Source organism: Ceratotherium simum, chromosome 4, assembly GCF_057802395.1.
Source record: "Ceratotherium simum simum isolate JZ-2026a chromosome 4, ASM5780239v1, whole genome shotgun sequence".
Taxonomy (NCBI): domain Eukaryota; kingdom Metazoa; phylum Chordata; class Mammalia; order Perissodactyla; family Rhinocerotidae; genus Ceratotherium; species Ceratotherium simum.
The window spans coordinates 24214952-24241455 of NC_141903.1; the positions used below are offsets into that span (position 1 = coordinate 24214952).

The following is a 26504-nucleotide window of genomic DNA, read 5'->3' on the forward strand; positions in this document are numbered from 1 at the left end:
AGAAATTCTATTAATATCCTCAGAACATCAGAGTTCTGATGGGAAGTATAGACTAGATGGGCTCCTAAAGCCCTTTAAAAACTAACCCTTTGGGGTCTATCATGTAGAAATGTGGATTTTTCTGTGTCATTTAACATCAGGTAACTTTATTCTGGTGGAGGATTATTCTAGTAACTGCTAAATAAAACAATCTTTATTTCTGCATAAACAGTACTTTTCAAATATCAATGATGAAACTTTAATTTATTATTCTGTCTCCGATATACTTTTCCTGGCCTTTAAAACCTCTTCTATGCGCCAGCCTGGTGGCCAAGTGGTTAAGTGCGCATGCTCTGCTTCGGTGGCCTGGGGTTCGCAGGTTCGGATCCTGGGCCCGCACCAACGCACCGCTTGTCAAGCCATGCTGTGGCGGCATCCCAAATAAAGTGGAGGAAGATGGGCATGGATGTTAGCCCAGGGCCAATCTTCCTTAGCAAAAAGAGGAGGATTGGCAACAGATGTTAGCTCAGGGCTAATCTTCCTCACACACACACAAAAAGAACAAAACCCTCCTCTAGTCTGAAACCAGTCTACTTCTTCAAAATGTATCTCCCAGGGCCCCCGGGAAACCTCCCTCCAAATCTTCAAACTCACCGTGTGAACTGTCCATGGCTTTCACGAACCCTTTTTGGCCATTTCACCCATTCTCATATACAGTCCTGGACAATCCCTGTTCACAATGCTCCCTGGACCTCTCGGATACTTGCGATCGAGGTAATATTAAACTAGGATCAACACAGTCGTTTTACTAACGTGGGAAAGCAGAAGAATACATTTCAAAAACTGTTTCAATTACAAATGTTTTAAAAAAAGTCAGATTCTTATTAATCCTCTGTTTTATCCTAAAATTCACTTTCCCAGAGCAGTTCATTCCTCAAACATTTTAGTCAACATTGCCCTATATTTCACTCCAGCAGCAACTAGCTATATATTTAGTTAAAGCATTTTGCCTTCTCATTCTTAAATAAGTATAGGACCAGATTTGAATTTTATTTTATTATTTTAAGGCAGCTGAGTCCAAGCAAGACCTGGAGAACTAAAAGGAATCATTTTGGCAGATGGGAAAAGGAAACAAGGAGCAAAGTGGCTCTATTTTGGGTTTTGTTGTTGCTGTCATTTTCAGATCAAAGAAACTTTAGATCTAGATATTTCCTAACTAAATTACAAAAATCCCATCCAGAGCATTTTTATCTCTATGCCTCTCATTTCAACAAGAACATTGGATTTTCCGATGAAGACTCTGGAGGGCATTTCCAAAGAAGATTATCATCACAAACAATTAAATTGAACAAACAATAATAGCTCCTATTTATCGGGTACTTACTATGCCAGGCCCTATGCTAAGCACTTTCCAAGTTTATCTCCTTCAATCCCACAACAACCCTAAGAGGAGTGTATTATGACTGCTGCTTTACAAAATAAGAGACCAAGGCTTTGAGAGGTTAAGTCACTTGTAAGGGTCACTCAGGATTCAAAATTAAGAAAGTGTCTCCAAAGTCCTTGCTAGTAACCATTATACTATCCGGGAAACTTTTATTAAGCATCTGCCTCGAGCAGTTGGGTTTCAAGTACAAATAATCTTGTTCTCCCGCCCTCAAAGAGCTCAGGGTCTTAATAGCAGATATGACCTTTTCCCAAGTACAGAAGGTAGAAAGTCAAAAGTGCCAATAAGAGCAGTACAAAAAGAGGAGCTAGTGAAATAAAGGAAGAAGAGATCAGTTATAACTGAAGGGATGAGAAACAGTTTCAGAGAACAGTGCTAATAGCTGAGAAGCCCCCTGGAAAGTAGGTCTACTTTCTTTACCTCAAACTCTACATTCAATCCATCACCATGTCCTGTTGCTACTACCTTCAGAATATATTACAAATCTACCCCGTCTATCTCTTCTGCTACCAGCTAGGTCCAAGCCACAACCCCTGTCATGTAGACTATTGCAGGAGCCTCTTAGCTGGTCTCCCTGAGTCCCCTCTGTGCTGCACTGGGTTACTGTTAGAGAATTACACATCTGTACTCTTTGCCGTGTGACTTTGTAATCCCTCTTAGAAGACAGAGTTTATTTCTCTGCCCCGTGAGTGTTAGGCTTGGCCACATGCCTTGCTTGAACCAATGGAATATTAGAAGACATGACACAAATCTACTTGCATGATAAAGCCGAGCCTGTGATCTTCCATGAAAATAGCAGGTCTTTTTGTTGCTGCTGCCCCTTCACCCTCACCCCCAAAACAAAGACACCTGAGGTAGACCTAACCCTCCTGGAGTCCAGCTTGATCCAGCCTAGAATGGGTGAACCATAGTCAAACTGCAGACTATGATTGTTAAAAAAAAAAAAAAAAAAAAAGAAGTTTTTGTATAAGCTATTAAGATTTGATGTTATTTGTTATGCAGCAAGAACTGACTGATATACACTGTTTTCATGTCAATTTATCACTTTTCCCTACTCCACAGAGGAAACATAGTGATCTTTTAAAAATGTAAATCAGATCACCCTTTCCCAGGCTTAAATCCCATTAGTAATTTTTATTGTATTCAAAATCAATCTCAATTACTTATCATGGTCTGCAAAATACTCCGCCTAACTCTTTGCTCAGTATGCTTCAGCCCCACCGGCCTTCTTTTTGTTCTTTGAATACACAAGCTCATTTTCACTTTAAAGCTTTTATACTGACTATTTTTTTGTCTGGAAAGTTCTAGAGTCTAAATCTGTGCCATCTAATATGATGGCCATTAGCCACATGTGGCTATTTAAATTTATTAAAATTAAACAGCATTGAAGATTTAGTTTCTCAGTTATAATAGCCATATTTCAAATGCTCAGTAGGCACATGTGGCTAGTGGCTACCAAACTAGACAGTACAGACAGAGAATGTCTCCCATCCTAGCGGAAAGTTCTATTGGTCATAACAAAGCTCAGTTAAAATATCACCTTTTCAGAGTAGCCTACCTGACCACTCGCTTAAAGCAGCTCTCCAGCCTACTCTCTATTCCATGACTCTATTTGGTTATATTTGTAGCATTTCGTAACTATTTGAAATCATTATATTTATTTACTTGTTCACTAGAATGCAGGCCCCAAGAGTGCAGGGACTTTATTGATTCTGTTCTCTGCTATATCCCTGGGGTCTAATAAAGAGTGGGTGCTCAGTAAATACTAGTTGACTGAATAAATGGAGTGTTAGCAGTTGGTGATGAGGACTATGCCAGGTGGAAACAGGAGCATGAACAAAAGCAAGGCAGTGAGAGACTGAAAGGCCTGTTTGTGACAATGCTGGTCAGCCTACTTCGGCTGGAACATAGAGTGTGCAGTGTTAGATGAGTCTCAAAACGTACGCAGACTGAGACCATAGTATTGAAAGACTCATATTCTGGGCTGAGTTTGAACTTAAAACAAGATGGGGAGCCATCAACAGTTTGTTAAGACAGAGAAGTTTCATGATTAGAAATAGTCTTTAAGAAAGTGATCTACCCACTGCATGGCAAGTGGATTATAGCATGGAGAGACTAGTCAGAAGGCTAAAGCCGTAATCCAGTGAATAAAAGAAGAAAAACGGAGAAAGATTCAAGAGTCATAGTGGTGGTGAAAGCAACACATTACATGTATTGAATGGAGAGGTTGACAGAGGCTGAGGAGTCCAATAAGACACTGACATTTTGAGCCTGAGTGATTCAACAGAAATAAAGTAAGGGAAGAACAATAGGTTTGGCAGAAAAGATGCCAAGTTCTGTTTTTGATATGTTGAACACAAAATGTAGAGGCCGGCGTCTTGGGGAAAGAATGGATATTGGGGGAAATGAACGGAAGGGATCAGAGATAGCCCCAGTGGTGATGGTGGAAAGAACACAGCATTACAAAGTTATGGGTTCTTAGGGAAAGGTGTGAAGATCCTTGTAAGCCTTAGGCTACAAGAAACGAAGACATGATCCAGCTGAATCTGCTGATAAGAAATCCATTATAACCCTGAAGGAATTGGTTCATTAGAGTAGTCCGAGTAGAAACCATATTTTAAGATACTCAGAATGATCTTAGAGTAAGGAAGAAGAGGTAGTAAATGCAGCTTAAGTTAAGTAATTTTCCCAAAGCTAATAAAATACTTGGATTCTAGACTCCACGTGGACCCTTATGAGCTTCCCATCCCCAAACACCCCTGCTTTTCAGTACCTGGAGTACAGATTAAATAGAGGGCTTACATCAGATGTTCTCTGCCCTCCTTTGTATCTGTGACTCCTTCATAGGCTTTACCAGACAGGTTAGAGATGGTTGGAGCTTAGCTTATCCTGCTTGCTTGAGAGAGACTCTGCCCTAATAAACCACCTCAGTTAACTAATGGAGTTTGGTATAGAGCTAAAACAAAGCTCTTTGATTTAACATTTCCTTCAAACATAATTTAAATCCCAGAATCCTTAAGTTTTATAATCACAGACTTGGAAGGGTATCTAGAAGCCATCTAGTTCATTTCCTTCCTCTGTGAAAGAATGAATACATGTACAGACGTACACACACACACACACACACACACACACACACATATCTCCTGACATCCTTAGAAGCAACAGCAACAGCTCTTGACTATTCTGGAGCCAAGACAGGAAGGATGGCCAATTCCATCACTTCTCTGTTAGGAGTGCCCTAAGAAGACTTACTCTTGGTCTCTGTTATGCACAGTGGATTCCACATCCTCTGGCTGTCTTGCCGTGGAAGCAAGTGCATCTTTGCCAGCCCTTGTACATACAACATGGTGGAGAGAAGCCAGCATCTTCCCTAGGACAACTGAATGACCCAATTTGCAAGGAATTTTTTTGGGCCCCTCATTCTCCCCTGTTTAGACCAAGATTCTCAATCTAACTTTCCCATGTGGCTGACTTTTCACATTCCACAGGGAATTGGAGTCCTGCCTGGCTCCTTTCCAACTTTCATATTAGAGCTCAGAAGTCACCTTCTTAGAGAGGCCTTCCTTGACCAATTAATCTAAAGTAGGTATTCTCTTCTACCATAGAGATTTATCACCACATTCTAGTTTCTTTATGACCCTAGGAATGATTTCTATTATTTTTTTAATTTGTAAATATATTTATTGCCTCTCTCCCTATACAATATATGTTCCATGGAGACCAGGACCATATCTATCATTCTCCAGTGTTCCCTCAGTGCCTAGCAAAGTGTGGAACATACAGTGGTTGCTTATATTGGTCAGCTATTGCTGCATAACAAGCCGTCTCCAAATTCAGTGGTATATAACAATGAGTATTTACTATCATGTTCACAGATCTGCAAGTCAACTGGGACAGTTCTGCTTCATACTCTAGTCTGTGGGTTGACTGAAGCATCTCTGTTTTTTGTATATATCTTTCTTCTGGGACCACTAGGCTCTCAAGGGCATGTTCTTCTCATGGCCTCTGCTTGAAATACGCCTAATAATATCCCAGTTGCCAAAGCAAGTCATATGACCAAACAAACATAACACTAACAGAGCAGGGTGATATACTGTCCCCAAGGAGTTTGGGGAAAAGATGAATAATTGCCAAATAATAAGCTAATCTACCACAATGCTCCATAAATATCAATGATTGAATCAATAAATGCCCTCCCCTAGATCAGTTGATCTTTCTAGCTAAACCACTTTCCAGTCATTACAATCCTGTGTCTCATCAGTATTAGCTTGAGGATTTCAGTCTGCTGTGAATCCATGACCTAGCGTGAAAGAACCATACCACCCTATTCTCCTTGGACAGGAACTAACTTAAGATCTTTGCCCATTTAACAGAGGTTAAAGCCTCCTTCATTTCATCTTGGCTCTCTCTGTCCTCCACCTTCAGGCATAGGGAAGGCTTCATTCCTGCCAAAAACTAGAAGGGATGGAACCAATTAGAAGAACCTACCATCTGGTGGTGCGGGCTCATCAGGTTTGCAGCCAAGATTCCAACTGGGACTGTTAGAGAGTTTGTGCACAATAGTTTGAGCGTCTGAGTAGAGCAGGAAATGTCTTGGTCACTGGCAGGGAGAATAGGTGCTCAGGATCACCAGATATTTTAGGGCTGACAGCCCCAGCACTCTGTCAAAGAGTAGCCAGAAGGGACCACTCCCTAGAGACATCCATGTGGGTGGACAACACTTCCTAAAACTGTTCCATGAACACAGGTTTGCTCCTGGCTGGACGGGAATTATCAAGCACTCCTCACAGCTTTGACTAACTCATCAGTCTTCCCGGATTTCAAAACTTTTGCCCACACTGACCTCTGATCTTGCCTTACCCACCAGAATCCCTTGGAGGCTCTTCTTTTATTGGTGGCTCTTCTCTGTTTTAGCACATTGACCCTTGGTCTAGCTCCAGCCTCTCTGAATTTTCCCTTCTGAAGAAATGTGCCGTGGGAGGACATCAATTTTATGCCTACTGAGCATCTAATCTCCGTTCTTTTGGTTATAGCATCCTGATTTCCTTTGGGGAACTACTCCTCCCCCACGTCCATGTAGTTTGGGTGGGCTGGTTGAAACCAACAACCCATTTGGTCCTTCTCACCACCCCAAGCTCTAAGAATGGTTACGTGACCAGGCCTAGACCAACCAAGAGATGACAATATCCTGGCCACTGTGTCATGTTCAGAAATGAGCATGTGTCCTGATTTTTATTCAGTGACATCAGGCCCAGGACTTTTCTAGAACTGATGGAAAAAGAGAAGTTCTCTTTCCACTGGACTTTGAGATGGTCAAAAGAAGACTGGCTGTGCTGGGATCTGACTTCTGGGTTCTGATACATGACATATATGTGCCTGAGAGTAAAGCCAATTTAGAGAAAAGCTAAGCCTGAAAATCTAGAGGGTGTGTCTCAGTTATGACGATATCATTCAAGTCCCTGAATCTACCTGTACCTGAAGTCAGAACTATCCAGTTAGTTGGGTTTCTATCACTTGACACAAAAAGAGTTCTGACTGCTCACTGCCCAAATGGAGTTGCCCCCTAGTCCCTATAAGCAATGATTTCTTAAGCCAAAGACACTGTCTGGCCCATACATTTAGTCCAATCATGTAGACCGAATCATAAGTGAAAAGAAATGCTTTCAGATTCAGTGTTGCTGCATATTTGGACCCAGGGTAAACTTAGCCTCCTTAAGATTTCAATTTTCCTCATCCACAAAATAGATTCATTCACAGATAATGACCACCCTCATAGGAAAACACTAAAGATTAATTAGTCACATTGTACTTATGATGCATTTATGTTAATAGATAAGAAGCCTAGTTAATTATATTACCCTGCATTTGCCTAGCACTTCTGATTTTTCAAAGCTTTTTCATATAGTAATGGCATTTGCCTATTCTAATAATCCTGAAAATCTGGTATTATCACCCCATATTATACATCTGGAAACTAAACTGGACAGAAAGATTTCTCAAGGTCAAATAGCAAGTCAATGTCAAAGCTAGCATTGAACAAATTATTTCAATTCCTGTGTGCACTAATTATTCTATTAAATCTCATTGGAAATTGCCCTACTGGCCTATAATGCTCTTAAAATCAGAATAATATATACAAATGATTAAACTTTCATTGAGACGATCATCGTAGCATTGTTTTTAGGAAAAAAATAAACTAGATATTCAGTAAAAGGAGACAGATTAAATAAATTAGGGTACATATGTACAATGGGCTTTTAGGAAGACATTAAAAATGAATGTGTAATATACAAAGTAACAAATGTGTTATGCTGAGTAAAAAAAATCATGTTATAAGACCGTAATATAAATGTATTCTTAATTTTTGAATTGATATGTTCAGAAAAAAGATGGAAAGTTTATCCTTAGTATTATAATTACACAAACTTTATTTTGTTTGGTGTCTGTGTCCCCACGGCTTTCTACAATACACATATTACTTCTGTACGCAAAATAAAAGCTATTCTCAAAAAGTTCATTTTCATCCTAGAGATTTTGCATAATGAACACACAGAAACAGGCTTAACCATTGGGTGTCAATTTCATTAGCCTCTGACTGCCTCATTAACCCCAATTTTGTTTGTGTCCTCTGAGATCTGGACCTCCCATGACCTTGGGCTTCCCTGTGCTCCCTGGATAGCAAGCTGTGACACACCAAAGTCACAAGAGCAGTCAGGGATGTAAAGAGATTTCCAGTAACCTCACTGCACTGCACACCTTGACTGCAGCTGGCAAAGAGCCGCACAGGCCACTTGAAAAGTACAGAGGGCTGTGTGACAAAAGCAGCAAACACTGACACCAGGGGAGGAGGGCTACTCCCATGGGAGGGAAACTACAGGATCCACAAGGAAGCAGACAGACACAGCCGTCAATGGAATGAAGAAAGCCCTCAGATTTGTAGGGATGGAGCCATAAACACACAAGCCACCGCCCCCTCTGAGAGCTCAGTTTCCTCATCTGTGAAAAGAGGAGAATAAAAGTACCTGCCTCATGGTATTTTATTGAGTGGAAAGTTGTTTTACTCCTTCTCGTAATAACCACGTATCATTGATATAATTATTACCTTCATTTGCAACAAACTGAGGTTCAAGAAAAGAGCACTGACTTGTACAAGCCAAGGCATCAAGGGCACCACCAGGCCTTAAACCAGAAATCCTTTATTTAGAAAATGGAGCTTGATACCTTGTTTAGGACCCTTCCTGACAATAGTCCAGAAGGAGCTGGAATGTGCTTTTGATTTGACTTACAACTGGTTTTCACCCCCATCACTTTCCAGCAACACAGTTATGATAGCCTTCCACAAGAATTTATAACACAGCCTGCTGGAACTCTCAAAACTTATAGTATCAAAGCATTACTATGCAAAGAGCAATAATTCATGCTTATTCTCATCACTGCCACTGATGTTACATAATATACAGCTATGCATTCATTCATTCGTTCACTCATTCATTCATTCAACTAGTACCAATGAACCCTATTCTGTGATGGAGACTGTGATGGGAAGCTAAAGAAAATGAGGCCACTGCCCCCAAGTTGCCTAGTCCAGCTGGGCAGAGACAAGGGTCCAGGTGACTCAAACCCAGGGCTAAGTGTGACAACTGCTGTGGGGAAGGTACAAAGGGCCGAGGGGCAGAAGAAAGTGTGAACATGGGAAAGCAAGGGAGGCTGACTGGAGAAGATGATGTAAGACCTAGGACTGATCAGAAGGACAGAATTGTGACAGGGGAACATGGGAGGAGCAGTTTACAGGTGCAAGTGGAGGAAACAGCAGTGTGAACGTGAGGACCACTGAGTTGTCCGGTTTGACTTGAGACCAAGATTCAGTGTGTGTGGTTTTCCCTGTTGATGAAATAAGTGGGGATTCTAGATGCTTCCCTGCCTCCAAACACATGCTCACTAGATTTCCCGGCCCTGTGCTGGGTCAGCCTCCAATCTCCATGAGTACACCCACGGCCGCACCACAGAGCCACATATGACAGCTCACCCCTACACCCAGTCATCAGCTTCCCCTGCCCCCCCACGTCTGTCCCCATCCCTCTGCCCATCTGCCAGACTCCATCCCAAATTGGTGATGGGAGTAAAGGAACAAAGACCATTGCTACAGAAGCAAAAAGTCTCCAGAGAACATGAAAATGGCAAAGTGCTCTCAAGCATCTGATTCCTGGCGAGCAAACAGAAATCTGAACATGGCACTTCTCTGCTCAAAACCCTTCAGTGGGTTTCCCACAGCTCTCTGGCCAAAGATCAAAATCCATAAGAGGGCCCACCAGGCCCAGCCCTTGCCACCCTCTCCAGCCCCACACTCCCCCTACTTCTTTTCCCCACTGCTAGGCCTCTGCTCTGCCAAGGAAGCTTCTAGAATACTCCTCCTGTTCCCAACACATCATCACCAAAAGCCTTAAATTCTCCGCTCAAACACCTATTCATCCCTCTGTCCAGAGCTGGTTCCTTTGTAATATGCTCCCATTGAATCATGGCCCTTTCTTTCATGTCTTTATCACAACCTATAATGATACACTCATTTGTACGATTATTTGACTAATTGCTGCATTCCTTACCAGCTGGTAAGCTCCAGCAGCACAGGGCTGCTTTCTGTCTTAGTTCACAATGGTAAGCACTTCATAAATACTTGTTGAATGTTGAATGAATGCACCTGAGGCCCACGGTGGGCTTAACACCCCTGCATTTGCATACAAAATGTGCAACGTGGTAGGGGGGATGGTTCAGAGCTTCCCTTAGATTCTCAATCTGTTTAGTGAGCCTCCCTCCAGCCAAAGGCTGGTGTAAGAGCTTCTTCTCTTATTTGTTTATCCCTGGAGTTTTCCATACACTCTCATCATAGAAATACAGCCCCAGAAGGACTCTTAGAGATCATATGAGCTTCATTTTATAAAGAAACATGGGGGGGAGGGGCTTCTTCAAAGTCACACATGAATGATTCAAAAAGATAGTCCAGCATTTGAACCCATGTCTTCAAATCCCAATCCAGTATACTTTCACTGCATCAAACTGCGTGTGTGTGTGTGTGTGTGTGTGTGTGTGTGAGAGAGAGAGAGAGAGAGAGAGAGAGAAAACCTCTCCATTACATCAGTTTTTTGTGTGTACATGCCTATTTCCTCCTGAGCCCCTTAAGGCCAGAATCAATGCCTAATGCATTTTATTTTCCTCAGTTCCTAGTGTAATGCCTTGTAATGGCAAATGGATCTTGCCTCAACTCCAACTCCGACCAATTTGTAGCAGCTTCCTGGGATGCTATGGTTGAGAGGGAATTTAAGGCCGTGTCTAGATTCAGTGGGAAAGAATTCTGTAATCAACGAATGCTGTCTGGAAGGGTATGGAAGGTAGCATTAACAGTATGCATGCTCCGTAGAGGGCAATAACAAAAGTGCTTTGAATGAATGAACAAAAGAATGAATCTTAACAGTTTCTCAAATGTCCTATATCACTACTTTATCCCGAGCATCTAAGAGAACAGTAAGCTCACCCATCTCAGCAGAAGTCTTCACACTAATCAAAGGAAGCAACGTTCACAAACACTTTCTGCACTTTCAAGCTTATGGTCATCAATATTATAATTAGAACCAAGAGTCAACCACAGACACCTGTTGATGCCTGCGTGTCTCAAGGTGAGGGCACAGGCAAAGATGGAGGAGCCACAATCAGACTGTAACATCAACCAGTGAAATGCAGACAACTGCCATTTAACTGCAAGTGTGATGTTGATGCAGGAGACAAACTCTGAACTCTCTACCTCCCCCCAAAAAGCACATGCTGTACTGATTGAGGGAAGGAGAGGAGAGAGATTGTGACTTGACCCACTCAAAATACCCTCCTCTCACTTCACCACCAAAATCTGCTCCAACCTTCAATGCCTGCTCCATTTCCACCTCCCCCAAGAAGTCTTCCTTTTCCACAGCCATATACCTTCTACCTCGGAAGTCTTGGCTCTTAATCTTGGATCATAAACTTTACTAAGATACTTCTTGTGTTGGGCTTTTTTCCTGATGTTTTGCTTTTTTGTGTTCATATAGTCATATATCTGAAAGGGTAAAAGCTCACTGAGTTTTGGAACCCCCAAAGCTGGCTTCAGATGCTAGCTTAGGCTCTTATTCGCTGCATAATATGGAGAAGACATTTAATCTCTCTCAGTCTCAGTAGCGTCATCTATAAAATGGGATAATAACCTTTCAAGATTGTTATAAAACTTAAATAAGACAACATAGGTGAAGTATCTGGCACACAATAGCTGTTTAAAATAATCTTCGTTTACCCTACCACCAGCCCTTCATGCTTTTTATTACTACATACAGACTAATTTTTTGAGAGCAGAAGTTACACATCTTTTATGTCCTCAAGTATTTGTTACAGAGTGAAGAATAGATATTATTAGAATGAAATAATAAAATGACAGGTGCTGAAGGATACAAATCAGGTGTAAACAGATTGGCTTGCTTACAGGCCTGAGCAAGCAACCTAATTTTGTTACACCGGCCACATGTACAATAGAGAGTGGTGAGGACTCTGGTAATCTTGTGAGTTTATGCCTTAAACTCAAAGAGGGCAGCACTTCTCAGCTCTAGACAAGAAAAGCTGAGTAGGAATGTGGGTCCAGGGCTGCCTGACGCCCTAAGTTTTTTCAGAGCAGCTAGAAATCTGGATTTTTATGGCAAACTTTGAAAAGCACTGTGCAGGTGAAGCAAAACAAGTCTGAGACCATTAGTTTGCAACTCTGAAAATGATGAAGGATGTTCAGGCAAGATGTAAGAGGCCATCTGTCTGATGCCCATGCCTCAAGTCCTGTTAGAAAGCCCCTAGGCTCCCTAAGTAGGGCCACAACAGAGGGAGACCCACTGTCATTAGGCACACTACCCTCCACCTGATTGTCATTTAGGCACTCAGCATCTCCATGCTGTGTGATCACCTGACTCCTGGAGACATCTGTTCATTTGTGTTGAGGTACAGCCCTATGCTCTGTGTTCTCAGCCACATCAGACAATAGATACACATGGTCTTTCTGGACAGCAGTTCACATGCTGGTGGCAGAGCTGACCTATAAACATACAACCCAGGGAACATTGCAGGATAAAGCAACTGGGGCTTGGAAATTCAGTGCTTCCAGGAGCCAGGCAGGTAAAGAAAATGAGGGCAGTGACTGGTTGGGGAGGAGACCATCTAGATATTCCCTGCTACATCCTAGTAAATTGTAGCTACATAGACCCAGGGTCCAATGTTGCCAGATCTTCTAAAATTTCAATGAGAGCTAAGATATCGAAATTTTGATGGGAAATTCCATGATTCTTAAACACTGTACTGAAACTGGCTTGTGGATAGCCATTTGGTGACCCCTTCTGCAGTATTTGAAAAAGAGCAGAGCCAGCCCTGATGGCCTAGTGGGTAAAGCCTGGCACTCACCACTTTGGTAGCCCGGGTTCACTTCCTGGTTGCAGAACCACACCACCCGTCTGTGAGTTGCCATGCTGTGGCAGCGGCTCACATAGAAGAACTCGAATGACTTACAACTAGGATCTACAACCATGTACTGGGGCTTTGGGGTGGAAGAAAAGAAAAAAAAAAAAAAAAGGAAGATTGGCAACAGGTGTTAGCTCAGGGCAAATCTTTCCCTGAAAAAAACAAAAAGAAAAATGGCAAATGAGAAGCCCAGCACGGAGTGCCATGGGAGGCCAGAGCAGGGGAAGAATCAGGCAGAGTGTCCTCCTTTTCTTTGCACGTGCCATTCCCTCTGCTTCAAACACACTGTCTCATTCCTTTCCAACACCCTCCCCTGGTCCTCCTGGAAAGCTTCTATTTATCATCGAAACTCAGTTCAACCACCACCCCCTGAGAGGCCAACCACACTCCTCAAGACATCTCTAACACTCCCTACAAATCGCTGCTGTAACGCTTACAACATTACATTTTAATTTTCTCTTTATAGGACAGTCGGCCTCACTAGAGAGAAAGTCCTCCAGGGCAGGGAACATGTCTTACTTTTGTATGCATTTCTAGTGCTTAACACCATGCCTGGCCTTGGTTAAGGGCTCATAAATGCTTGCTAAGGGAGTGGAAGATTTTTTAGATTAAAGAGTTTCTCAAGTGTGATCCCCATACTAACTACTACAGAATCCCCCCCAGGACCAGCTCTTGAATATTCTGACTCAGGAAGTCTAGAGTCTGCCCCTGAGTCTTGCTTTAAAACAGCTCCCTGGGTGACTTTTTTGTGCATGGAAGTTTGAGGACCTCTGGGCTAAATTGTAACCCTCGCAAGGAGTGAGGCTATGTCTTCTTCGTTGGCCATTATATTCCCAGCACCTGGCACAGTGCTTGGCACGAAAGAGGCATTCAACATGTATTTGCTGAATGAACGGATGGATGAGTGAATGAAAAGGTAGGAATTAAGTTGCAACAATGCTCCTCAAACTCTAATAGAAATCCCAATCAGTATTTCATCTGTCCCTTTATTTATATTTACCACAAAGGCACCAAGATAAGATGAATAGCTGGTCAGCATCTCTATGGACATTCCCCTTAACTCCTGTCCCTGTAGGCTTGGAAGAGTGTTCAGAGGAGATCCCAAGGCATTTGGGTTGCTGATTCAATGACTTTATCCTTTAATGATGGCAGACAAGGAATGCAAGAAAGATCGAATGCAAAGAAGACACCAAACTCTCATCTTGGCTAGAGGTATTAGCAGTACTCCTCTGCCATCTCCCCTGTGTCTCCTACCCTATAACCACCACTCTTCCTTTTTAATCCCCTGTTGGGAACACATCTAGCAGGAATAGTTCCTGTTACACTGCCTCTCCCTGCCCTTCTCCACCCTCTGGTGGAGGGATAATGAATAGCAAAATGCACAGGAAAAAATCAAATGATAGCTAAAATTATGAAAAACAAAGATTTGGTTATTTTATGGAGGTAAGACTGGGGAAGTTAATTTAAAGTAACTACCAGATTTCAAAAAAACACATAATATTAAATCTGAGTAAGATGCTGTTCTTGGTTTTCTGTAAATGATTAATGCACCCTGCCTAAAAACTCTCTGCTCCCTTAGACATTTTTTACTCAATTGACATTGGGATGGATGCACAGTTTTCCTGGCCAATGGACCACAGTGAACATAGCCCAAAAAGGTTCCCCAGCCTGCATGAAAGTTAACAGAAAATCCTCCAGATAGCCTGGGAATTACAATGCCAACATTACCCCCCAAATTGCCCAGCGCCTTCTCTGATCTTGGAGCTAAAGAGAAGAAGCTAAAGCCAAGCACAAGATAACATTATTGCTTCTCAGACAAATCCCCAGGGCAGTGTCCCCCACTGGACTGTAAGCTACTTGAGAGCAAGGACTTTTTATCATCTCTGTTTTTCCAATGTCCATCTCAGTTCACAGCATTGAAGAAAGATTTAAAGAATAACCAAAGTCATAGAAACCTGTACCGTGGTATATGGCAGGAATCAAGTTCAAGAACGGAGATCCATTCACTCCAGGTTCACTAAACACGATGGATAACATTGTCTATATCATATTTCAATGTCCCCAACAAATAGCCAACAACCCTATTAGAGATTAAGTCTTATGTTGTTAAGATAACAATACAGAAGCACCACCTTTTGGCTCAGAACATTTCCTCCTATTTTGGTCTTTTATTATCTTGTCCTGCCAGTCAACATCTTGACACTAGGATAGCAGTTAACATCGCTTTCCACCAAGCTCTGCTGTAGACAGATCTCAGCAGTCTGAATGAATGCACATGCCAGCCATTTATTCTTTTTGATTCCCTAAGCAAGTAATCCTTCTTGAGTAATGGACTCCTTTGAGAGTATGACTGACAAAAGCTACGGAGCCTCTCCCCGGGAAATAAATCAGCATATGCAAGCAAAAGATTATCCATGATCTCAGGTGGTTTTAGATACTTTGATGCACACACCTAAACTCTCCATTCAAAGACCCTACTCTAAGCCATAGGAAGAGGAATGGGAGGTTATCTGAAAACCAAATACCTACTCAATATTATTCTAGCTTTTCAGGGAGATGATTTCACAGAACTACAATTCAACAATTAAATTTCAGTTCTTTTTTAAGGGTATTGAGTAACACAGTAGGCAAGAATTTCAACCTCAGCATTACCAAAATGCAGAATTGCTATTTTATTTACTCAATGGGTCACTTCTGTGCAAAATCACAGCTGCAATTTGAAGCACTCTGTAAGGTTTTCTCCTTAGGTGCTTTATCAGGCCACTGCCTTACAAGACTCTGAAAACTCCTTTTTGCCTCTTGGATAATCTCAGTATAATTGATCAGGTTACCATAAGGATCAGTGTATCAATCACAGTGCCAGGAACATGGACCTTAGGGTCACAAGACCACCATTTACTTCTTGGGTGATCCTGGGCAAATTATATAACTTGTTGCAGCCTCAGTTTCCTTATCACTAAAAGGAAGATAACAGGGTGCTCTGCAGGGCACCTGTAAGGATTAAATGAGCTAATGCATAAAAAGCAATGAGTGCATTACATGGGCCATAGTAGATGCTCAATAAATAGTAACGACTGTTACTATAATTGTCTATAAAATACTTATCATAGTTCATGACACACAGTTAAGTCCTCAGTAGATGGAATCTGGTATAATTATAATTCTTGGAATTCACATGAACGTTATCTTATGAGTGGTCTTAGGAATAGGGAGAATTCTGAATTCTCACTATGAGACTTCAAAACACATTCAGTTCAAATCATTGAGAGCCCCACCATGAGGGAATGTGGGAAAGACATGAAGGAAATATGGTCTTTGCCCTCGACTATCCATAGCTCAGCAGAAGTCACCAAGTCCATATTGGCGCACAAAGGCTATGATGTTAATTTAATCCAGTTTCGGGTCTCAAGATATTCTTGCCTATTCAGCTCACACTTCCATGCCATAAATTCCTACTTGAGCTTAATCCCTGGAGGGAAAATGTCTCTGCTGATTAATTTTTATGCTTTAATCTGTCATAAAATCACAATCATGCAACCGCACAGGTTTCCTTTTCAGTCCTAGTTGTCAGAAAAACTCAGAATGATGTTTGTTGCCCATATTTTATAATCCATTCATTTCAGATATCAGAGATTTATCTCTCTCTTCTCCTTCTGGAGGTCACCTCTGTTCTGTTTTATGCTCAAAGGCCATCCTACAAACTGTGTCTTAGGCAATCAATCGCTTCAAGGCATTTTGGAAATAATCAAGGCACAATTTTTAAATAATTATTGGTCATTTCCAAAAGTGGGAAGCCAGGTATACAACTTCTCACGTATCCTTTTTTTCAAGCTAGAGAGACATTTTCTCCTTTTAACTTGTGCGTAGGAAAGGCGTAAGCATTTTCAACCACATTCTCCAAGTCAGATCCTTTAATTCTACGTCTCTCAGAAGTTTCCTATGCGTGAAACTCTCTCAACTGAAAGAGAAAACCTCTGTGAAATGGGGGAGATGCAGTCAACCCAAGTACCCATCGTGCTGGTATTTAAAGTCAGCTGACAGTGAAAAAGCAAACTCATTTTCTGAAGCATTGCAGGATCTAAAATACCAACTGATGGAATCACTCAAAAGGCCCTGGAAATTTTTCTTGGAGGGCTTTCTCTTATGAAGACAAATGACAACTCAAGTCATTTTTGCAACACCACCACCTACTCACAGGCCCTCCTTTCATTGGTCGATCACATGAAAAAATCTCAGAAATAGAAGCAATTACTTACATCTATAGGTCATCTCAAAGCTGTCGCTGATGTTCACAATATCAATCTGGGGGAGCAGCTTTGGGGGCTCTGTGAGTTGTGACAAAGCAAATCTAAAAGCGGCATGTTCCTGTGACTGCTGGTTTGGAAATAATCCCCCTATGAGGAAAGAAAAGGCAACATGGTATCTGGGCTAGAGACAGGTTTAATTCCTCAACAGCCCACCCCGGATGGGCCCTTGTCTTCTCCCCATGCAAACTCACTAGTTGTAGCCTTTAGTAATGGGATAAGAGTTGAAATGGACTCAACTGGATGCTGAGGCTTAAACTTCTACAAACTTTTATGTGACAAGGGCCTCTAACATCTATCACTCTGCCCAAACATTTGATTGTTCCCCCTCAACTCAGCTCAGGTCAGAGAAAACAGGAGCATTGTGGCATTTCTCTTCCTCCTCCCTTATGCAAACCACCTACGCTCTTGTACACACGTAAAACCTCACCGTGTCTGATGTTTCTTGTATCGGACCCATTTCTCACCACAGGGCCTTACAGGAAGTAGTGCTAATAAATGTTGCAGAGTGAAATCTACCTCTGGGACCCTGTGGGCTTCTCTGGCACGACAACCATTTGTTTTGACACCTTTGCTCTTTGACTTGTCAAGATCCACATGCAGTTTAACTATTCTATCACATCTAAGGTTTATTATCCATTTCCTCTGAAAACTCCTGATTTTCTGCAAAGTGTTTGGCTTTTTCTTTTTACCACTCATGATCCCAGCTACCTAGGAATGACTTGTTACGTAAGTGATTGCCATTGTGTATGTTTGCATGGGAGAACCTGGGGCTTCAAAGATGTGGGGGCTTAAGACTGTCAAGAGGATACAACATTCTATTCTAGTAAAAAGCACAACAAAGGTGCCTCTTGGGGCTTCTGTTCCAAGAAACCAGAGTATATGGCTTACCTTTGTATTTACTGTGGACGTGTAAATGAATTAAAATACACATCTGTGAGTTAAAATCAGCTATTTCCAGAGACTGAACTATAAGGAATGTTTACACAGAAGTTTATCTCGGATCCGACAGGAATCCCAGTCGCAATGTAATACACTTCTAACTTCTCATACAGTGGGTACTTGCTTGTTTTTAAGAACCAGTAAATGGATTGTAAGGCTTTTGTGAGAGATCGTACAAGTAGAATCAAGTACTACCTGATGGCGGTGATGTTTTCAGCATTTGTTCTACAATCTAATGTTGCAACCTTTTATTTGAAAACAAAAATATCAGATTTTATCAATTGAACAAGCAAGTTGGGGCTAAATAGGATGAAAAATCTGCATGAGCAAACATACACACAGACACAAAACATCCCCATGCATTTATAACCAAGGCGATATACACAAGTGCACTTGGAGAAAGCAAGTCCATATATCTCAATGACAGCATTTCCAATCAGCAAACTATGGGCAACACGTAGGTACCGACATAAACAACGCTGCACGTAAGAGCAAGTGATTCACACATGTTCATATGCCTCCATTTTAAAGAGTAAAAACAAAAAACTCCTTCTTGATTCTGATGCTCCCCCCTCCCCCCTAGATGACCACACCCCAAACACTTCCCAGTCCTCTTCTTCCACCCCTGCAGTGAATGAAAGGGTGGGGGAGGTAGGCGACTACAGGCCGGGCTACAAGGAAAGTGTTTCCGAGGCAGGAAGTTTTGTTTTGCGTGTAAGGCACTAACACACACACACAGACACACTTCAGAATGTAGCTTAACAGGTGTCAGGAAACAAAGCAAGTTACTCCATGGCTATCCCAACAACCTCGGAGCCAGCTGGCTGGAGAGGCCAGAAGAGACCAATACTGCAGCACATGTGTGTCCAACCAGATACCACCTGCATCCCATCCCCCCAGAAACACACACTCCCACAAGGAACACAAACGTCCAGTAATGGGAACTTTCCCCAATGGAGCTATGTCCCTATCAGGGGAGAGAAAACAGAACCCAAACCAACCAAGATGCCTCCCAGCAAAGCAGCTCTCTTGATTCCGGGACACAAATAGCGCTGAGATGCCTGCCACACTGAATCCCCGAGCCCTTGTGGACACGCATTGTTATTGGTGTTATTGCTCTGGTTTGGTTTGCTTTCACCCATTATTATTAGGAGGAGCAATGACCGTCAGCTGCCCCATAAATACAGGGAGAGTGGGGGTTCTTTCAGAAGCACGACAACACGGAAGGGGAAATTGGGAACAAAAAGGAGTGAAGCATGTTGAAACCTGCCTCCAAGTTGAGAGTATGGAGCCTTGTGATGGGGAAAGCTAAGAGGAGGGGAGATGAACCAGTGTATGTGTGTGTTTCTGTGTGTAAAAGGCGGGCAATGCCTGTGCATGGAAAAATCTAAGGGGGGGGGTGCAATTGAAGGAATAGAGAAAAGGCAGGCTGGAAAGTTCCAGGACCGGAGGAGTGGGACCACCAACCCAGCATGGCAGACAGCAGCGAAAAGGCAGCTAGAGGAGTCCAGAACAAGAGAGAGAACCCCCTTGACTTAGAGTGAGGGGCCTTCTGGCACTATTTCAGCGGCTGCAATAAACCCAGCATCCTTCATTCCTTTTAGAGGGTCTCTTTCCCCTGCCCCAGCTAAGAAATCACCACCTCTCTCAAACAAATATATATGCACATTTAATACATATTCACACACATAAATATACACACCACGCATATGTATATCAATAAACGAAATCAGGCACCATTTACCAAGCAACGGAGTTAACTCCTTAAACACCCACTACCTCTTTTCTTGCAACAGCCTGATTTTTTTCCTCCAAAGCAGCGGTTCCTCCATTTCACATGCTCATGCCTAAAGTGTGAGTGGTGTGTGTGGACCTGTTTGTATGTGTGTGTGTGTGCACACGTCCCTTCTGCCCCTCATCTGATCAAGAGAAGCCCCCTGCCTGTGCTGGCGGCCCAAGTCTCCCTCCCATCACAGCTGTCAATAGATAGCCAAGCACAACAGCCCCTAGTGGGGGTGGGGGAGACACAGACCTCCTCCCCAAAAGAATAAAACCTGGCCAGATCCAGAAAGTCCCTTCCCAGGCTGTCCCCTCACTCACCGATCTGGATATTGTTGGGAAAATTGGCACCTACTACCGCGCCTAGGAAACCGGTGCAGAAGAAGGCAAAAATGTGCTGCATATTCCTTTTTGCATTGGCGAAAAAGAAGCCCAGGTCCAATCATAGATTTGATGTTTCCCCCGCTTCTCTTTATTCCTCTCTCTGTGCTGCCTGTTCTTTTCCTCCTGCAGTTCCTTGCTTCCTTGCTTGCTTCCTTCCTTCCTTCTGCGAGGTTTGTCTGTTTCCCTTGGAATCCGAGCACTTAAACTGCAGCGTTAACACCGACTGACAGCCAGATTAACTGAGCACGAAAGAGAGAAGCCCGTCCTCATGCTAGCTGGAGCGCTTGCTCCCCCTCTCCCTCTCCTCTCCTCTCTCTCGCAGCCTGCCTCTCTCTCCCTCCTCTCTCGCTCTCCCCCTCACACTCACACAGGCAGCGAGCTCTATGCTAATATCTACCGCGCCAGCTCAGAGTTCCACAGCTGACCTCCTCTCCCGATCACCCCCTGCCTCCCCGTCCTCACCTTATGCTCCTTTCTGTGTGTGCCCAGCGATGGGTGGGTGGGGGAGGGGGTGTGATACAGGGAGCTTGGTCCTGAAAGGGACAGCCTCACAGTCCCCCTCACCCTCCCCCGCCTTCCTCAGCTCTCTCTGCCCCCTCGCCCAGCCCCCAGCCAGGCAGATGCTATTGGAAATGTGGGTTCAGCTGTAAGTCAGTAGGTGGCAGGGGGGTCCCCGTAATAGTCCTCTATCCAACCCGCGGCTTGATCTAGGTCACTTTTTCTAGGAGCGCACGGGCTGTGCTGGATACGTGTCCTGCACTCCACTGGCCCAATTATTCCTACAACTAATTCCTGAGGGGAAGACCCTAGAAATCCCTCCTAGGAGCTTTAAAGGAAAAAAAAGATTCTTTCCCCCTCCCCCGCTTTAATGGGAGGAATGACAGACAAACCAAAGGATCTGGAGTGATTGGCAGATGCCTCATCTTGGACATTTGGCAGTCCCTGTCTGCCTTTATAAGCAGAATTGGTGGTCTCTTAAATCCTAGGCATTTAAAGTGGGCCCCTTCCCCCTTTCCCTGGATACCACAGGAGTCTATAGCATCAGAATTGTGTGGGTGTACAATAAGGGCTAAGGATACTTACAGAGAGCAATTACATGAGTCATTTTGCAGGGATTCTAGTGAGAGGATTCAGGCTTCTTTCAGTTATCTCTGGACACTGATCACTGGTGTAAACTGGAACTCCACAGACCCTCCTGGACAGGGGCTTCTGCTGAAGGGAACTGTAGAGAGAACAGTTCTGTTCAAGGAAATAGTGGGGGTTGCAAAGCAGCAGTCACTAACAGTCACAGGGAACTGGATTGTTTCTGAGGCACTTCACAGTGTTGTCTCCCTCTCTCCTCACACCGACCCTGTGAAGTGGCCATGACCCTTATTTTACCGATGAAAAAGCTGAGCCTCCAGGGATTAAATCATAAAGACATAGCCCTACTAAGATGGAGTCTGGACCTTCAGGACAACCTGCGAACTTGAATACTCTGGGCATTACCAACTGACCCACTGCCCTGGTCAGAACTCCCACCCAACAGATGATAATGCAGGAAAGGGAAAGCCCACCTTTCCTCAGTTAGAAAGAGGGAGAACAGACTTTGGGCCTGATTTTGCTTTGCCACTTGACTAGGCCATTTTACCCCAAAACTCCTCACTTCCCTCACCAAGATTGCATAATCACACACACTCACAGGACAGCTACAAGGGCTGGATTTGCAGGAAATATCTGACTGTATTCGATGGAGGCCCTAATCTACGAACAACCTGGATGTCAGATGCTTTATGATTTCCTATGCACTTTCATATATATTAATTACCTCAAGTGATTTTTAAAGCTAAAATTCATTGACCATGTGCCGGGTATCACACTGAGCAATGCACATGCATCATTTACTCTCGCAATAAGGCCTGTGGTAGGTAATCTAATCCCCATTTCATAGATAAAAGAAACTGAGGCCTAATAATGTACCCAAGTTTCCACCGCTAACAAGGAAGAGATTGGGGATTTGAATGCAGGAAACTCTACCATCAGGCCCAAGCTCTTAACCCTTAGGCCTAATAGTAGGAAGCACTGGGCAGGGACATTCTAGGGGTAGTGTAAGCATCAGCTTGGGAAGGTGGGAGAACAGATCAGGAAAGATCCAGGGTCCCTGCCAACATTTAGATTCCGTGATACAATGATTCCATCTTGTAATATAATTTCTTCGTTTGCATTTTTTGTCTCTTGCTATTTCGAATGGTACCTGGGGATCTTTTAAGTTTTCTGAGCTTTGTGCCTGGTAATAATAATTAGGCTGTCACTGAAAGCTTCACACTTTTCTGTCACCTTTCAGAGGAAGATCTCAAAACCCTTTACAAATTAATTAGCAAAACCTCAACGCCCACCTGTAACAGGTAAGACTTGTTTTGCTTACATTGGGGGAAGGGGACTTAAAGGTGTCAAAACGACACATTTTCTACCATCATTATAAATCATATCGTTGGATGGATTTTCCTAAAATATAGCTCTAACTATGTGATTGCCCTGCTCAAATATGGTCAATGGCTCCCGTTGGCCTATTAAATACATAGTTATTCAATGATGAAATACACATGGAGCTTACATATTTCAAGCTTGGGCATCTAGGTCAAATTACATTTAGGTTCAACTGTTTATCCCATTTCTCTTCAAAATGCTCTTCAATTCAAATATTGGTAGAGAAAATACTCTGTATCCAACAGGGTGTCTGGTGCTGGGGGATGTGGAAAGGAAGCAGACACAGTCTCCTCCTCCAGGCAAGTGACTGCCGTGGAAGATGAAGGCAGATGAACCCAGCCAACTGTTATCCAAAGCAGACCATGTCACGCGCTCTAATAGAGATATGCACACAACCGGGGAAGCAAAGAAGGAAGCAACCAGTATGTCCGTCTGTGGGGAGCCAACAAGGCTTCAGAAGAGCTGAGGCGTAAAGGAGGAAATTACAGGCAGACAGTGAGGGCTGAGGGAAGACATGCAAACCAAGCGGGTGCAAGGGCTGGAGGCAGGAGAGGATGCTGTAGGCTCCAGGAGCCTGGAGCCTGTGGTGCAGACTGGGAAGAGACAGTGGGGGAACAGGAAACCTAGAAGAGGCCGGGGCAGGAGTGCAAAGCCCCCACAACAAAGAATTGTCTGGTCCAATATGTCAATAGAACTGAGATTGAAACACCTTTCTTCAGGAGACATAGCAACTGGCACTCAGGGACTGGACACCAGTGCCCCTATTGTAGCCTCTCTCTCCATTATATTACATTGAAGAAAGATTAGAGTCATCTTCTTTCAAGCCTCTTCACATTTTAAAATGGGATACCTGAAGATGGTGTTCCTTTAAGTCCAAATGGATGAGTATGTAATGGAGGGACTCCAGGCAGTTGACAGGCCAGTGGAAAAGCCCTCCAAATCCCGCTCAAATTATGCCCCAGAGATGACACGGCGCCTACTCCTAAGGTCAATTATGACCCATCCTGGTTCATATCTCTGGCATACTGTAAGTTCCATTACCACGTAGCTGAAATAGCCTAAGAGTTATTTAAAATTTGGCTTTGGTTTTACACCACAAATCAAGGAAAATGGTACTGGGCAGGGATTTCAAATTCAAATGCTTCCTTGGGCCAAGCAGGGACATGAATGAAGTGAGCCGAGTTGGGGAGAGGACAGTGAGGACAAGGAGAACTAGAGGGTATACGCCCTGTCACAAGGTGGTTGCAAGCCCTCGATGGCAGCCAATTGTTGCCGTAGGGAAATGTAGGCCCAGTGTGGCCAGGTCTTCTGATTTTTTTCAAGAGAAAGCAGAAATATGGATTTTATGTTTTTTAAAATATTAATTGTATCTTCTTGGCCAGGGCCAGACAACAAACAGCAGAGGGGAGTGTCTCTGGGCTTGATCTGGCCCGCAGGCCAGATAACTCCAGTTCTGGCTCAGTGGAAGGCAAGAGACTGGGTCCAACTGCCCATCACAATATCAGTTTGAAGGACAAGTCCCTTTCATCCCTGGGCCTCTGTTTTCTCATCTGTAAAATGATGAGACTAGATTAGGTGATGGCTACAGACTATTCTGGCTCTGACACACTGTAAGTCCATTTCACCCAGACACTTGGGTGAGGAAGAAAGAGGACAAGGGATCAGGTCTGGGAAGACCTGTGCTCCCTGCCTCGTGTTACTCGTGGCAGTGGCGTTAGCAGCTTCCTTTGTTTCCCTGGGCTCCCATCTCCATCTGTAGAATGAGGGGGCTGTACCAAGGTCTCTTCTGGCTTGAACATTTTAGGCTTCTGGTGAGAAACAATTCAAAGAGGGGGCGAGCCATCAAATTTACGATCTGAGAAGAGATCGCTCACAGCTAACAAACTGGCAAAAACGCAATCAGAGAGGGTGCCTCTGTGGCTTTAGAAAGGCCCCATTTTAAAAGATGTAAAAAAAGATAATAATAATGATAATATTTTTCATGTTTTTAGCACAATTCCTACAGAAGTTTCCCAAAATACTCCACAGACCGTGTGTGGCGAGAATACCACCCCAAAGAATGTAATTACCCACCCTGGAGTTCTGCCAGGTTTAACAGCATTTTCTAGCTTTTCTTTTCCTTCTTTCAGTCTTCCCTCCCCTTCTCACACAAATGACAGCATTTTCATAAGCCCTCAGCACTACTAGGTAATTAGGGAGCAGTGCAAGTTCTGGAAAACACCCTGGGGCAGGATCAATGCCTGAAAAATAAAAAGGTCTGTTCCAGGGGGAAGCTCCTACGCAGCCCCATCGTTACTGGAAGAAATTGGAGGCACTGACTCTGCCTCCAAACCAGCGGTGCCTTGAGAAAGACTGCCAGGATGGTGCTCACAGAGCAGTGTCCACAGCGCAGCACTTTCCACGGCTCTCCCCAGAGGCCCCGCAGATCAACCGGCCCTGCTTTAAAGACAAGAGGGCCAGACTTGTAGCGCTATCCTCACACGTGTGAGATTTGGGATGAGCCATTTAGCCCCTTTGTCTCAGCATCTTGTCTGTGCAATGGGGATAATGAGAGGGCCTACTTTGTGGGGCTGGCGTGAGGGTTAATGAAATGCTGTATATGAAGGGCCTGGCAGGGCTCCAAGTGCACAGTGAGGACTCTGCCGGCCATTGTTGTACAGAGGTGTGGAATGTCGTTATTCTTGACTAGTGGTTGGAGTCCTGGCATTGGGTTCCAGGTGGTTCCAATCTACTTCTGAAATCTCCTGTAGTTCAGTTTGCCAGTCTTCTGTTAAGCCTGTGTCACTTCCTCACACCCTCAAAACATTTGTCCATCAGGAATATACACAATTCTGATTGTATTGCCTCCCCAACCTGCTCCTCCCCTCATTCCTCCCATCTCTCTAAATGACACCTTCATTCACCCAGTCATCAAGCCATTAGACCCCACATCCAACCCATCAGCAAATTCTATGAGCTGTACTTTCAAATACAGCCAGAATCCAACCACTTCCCACCACTTCTCCACTCCAGGTCATTCATTCCACCGTCATCTCTCCTCTGACCCCTGGCCATCTTTATCAACTCTGTTTTCCCACTCCTTCTCTACCTCCCTACCCCCCACCACCAGGGCAACATAATTTGTTTTCTGTACAGCAGCCAGAGAGAAACTTCAAAAAACAGAAGTCAGATTTTGTCACTCTCTAAAATATCCAGGAGCTTCACATCATACTTAGAATAAAATCCAAAACCTGGCTGCTGGCTGACTCTTCAACCCCATTTCCTGCATGCCTCTTCCCTTGTTCACACTACTCCAGTCCCATTGGCCCTCCTGTTGTTCTTTGAATACACTAAACACCAGCCTGTCTCAGGACCTTTGCACTTGCTCTTCTTAATGCCTGGAAAGCTCCTCCTGCAGAAATCCACAATACTTCCTCTCTCACTTCATTAAGGCTTCTGTCCCAAAGTCCCCTCCTTACTTTATCTGAAATAGCACCCTGTCCCCTGCTAATATTCTTATTTCCTTTACCCTGTTTTACTATTCTTTGCAGTATTTATCAATACCTAAATATGTTGTATATTTGTTTATCAATTTTATTTTTGTTTATTTTTTAATTGAAGTATAGTTGACATACAATATTATACTGGTTTCAAGTGTACAACAAATGATCACCACTGACAAGTCTAGTAACCATCTGTCACCATACAAAGTT

General features: G+C 43.5%; 1 protein-coding gene across 2 annotated transcripts in view; it reads right to left on the reverse strand.

Annotated features, from left to right (window-relative positions):
* The window catches only part of GRIA1 (glutamate ionotropic receptor AMPA type subunit 1), a 294076-nt gene extending 273412 nt beyond the window's left edge, over positions 1-20664 (reverse strand). For both annotated transcript variants that reach the window (XM_004428620.3, XM_004428621.3), the window contains exons 1-2: positions 20284-20664; positions 17194-17331 (exon numbers count right to left, since the gene is read on the reverse strand). In XM_004428620.3, the coding sequence (XP_004428677.1) occupies positions 17194-17331; positions 20284-20365 (220 nt within the window). In that variant the 5' untranslated portion in view covers positions 20366-20664. The remainder of the gene's footprint in view (positions 1-17193; positions 17332-20283) is intronic.
* Positions 20665-26504: the final 5840 nt, after the last annotated feature.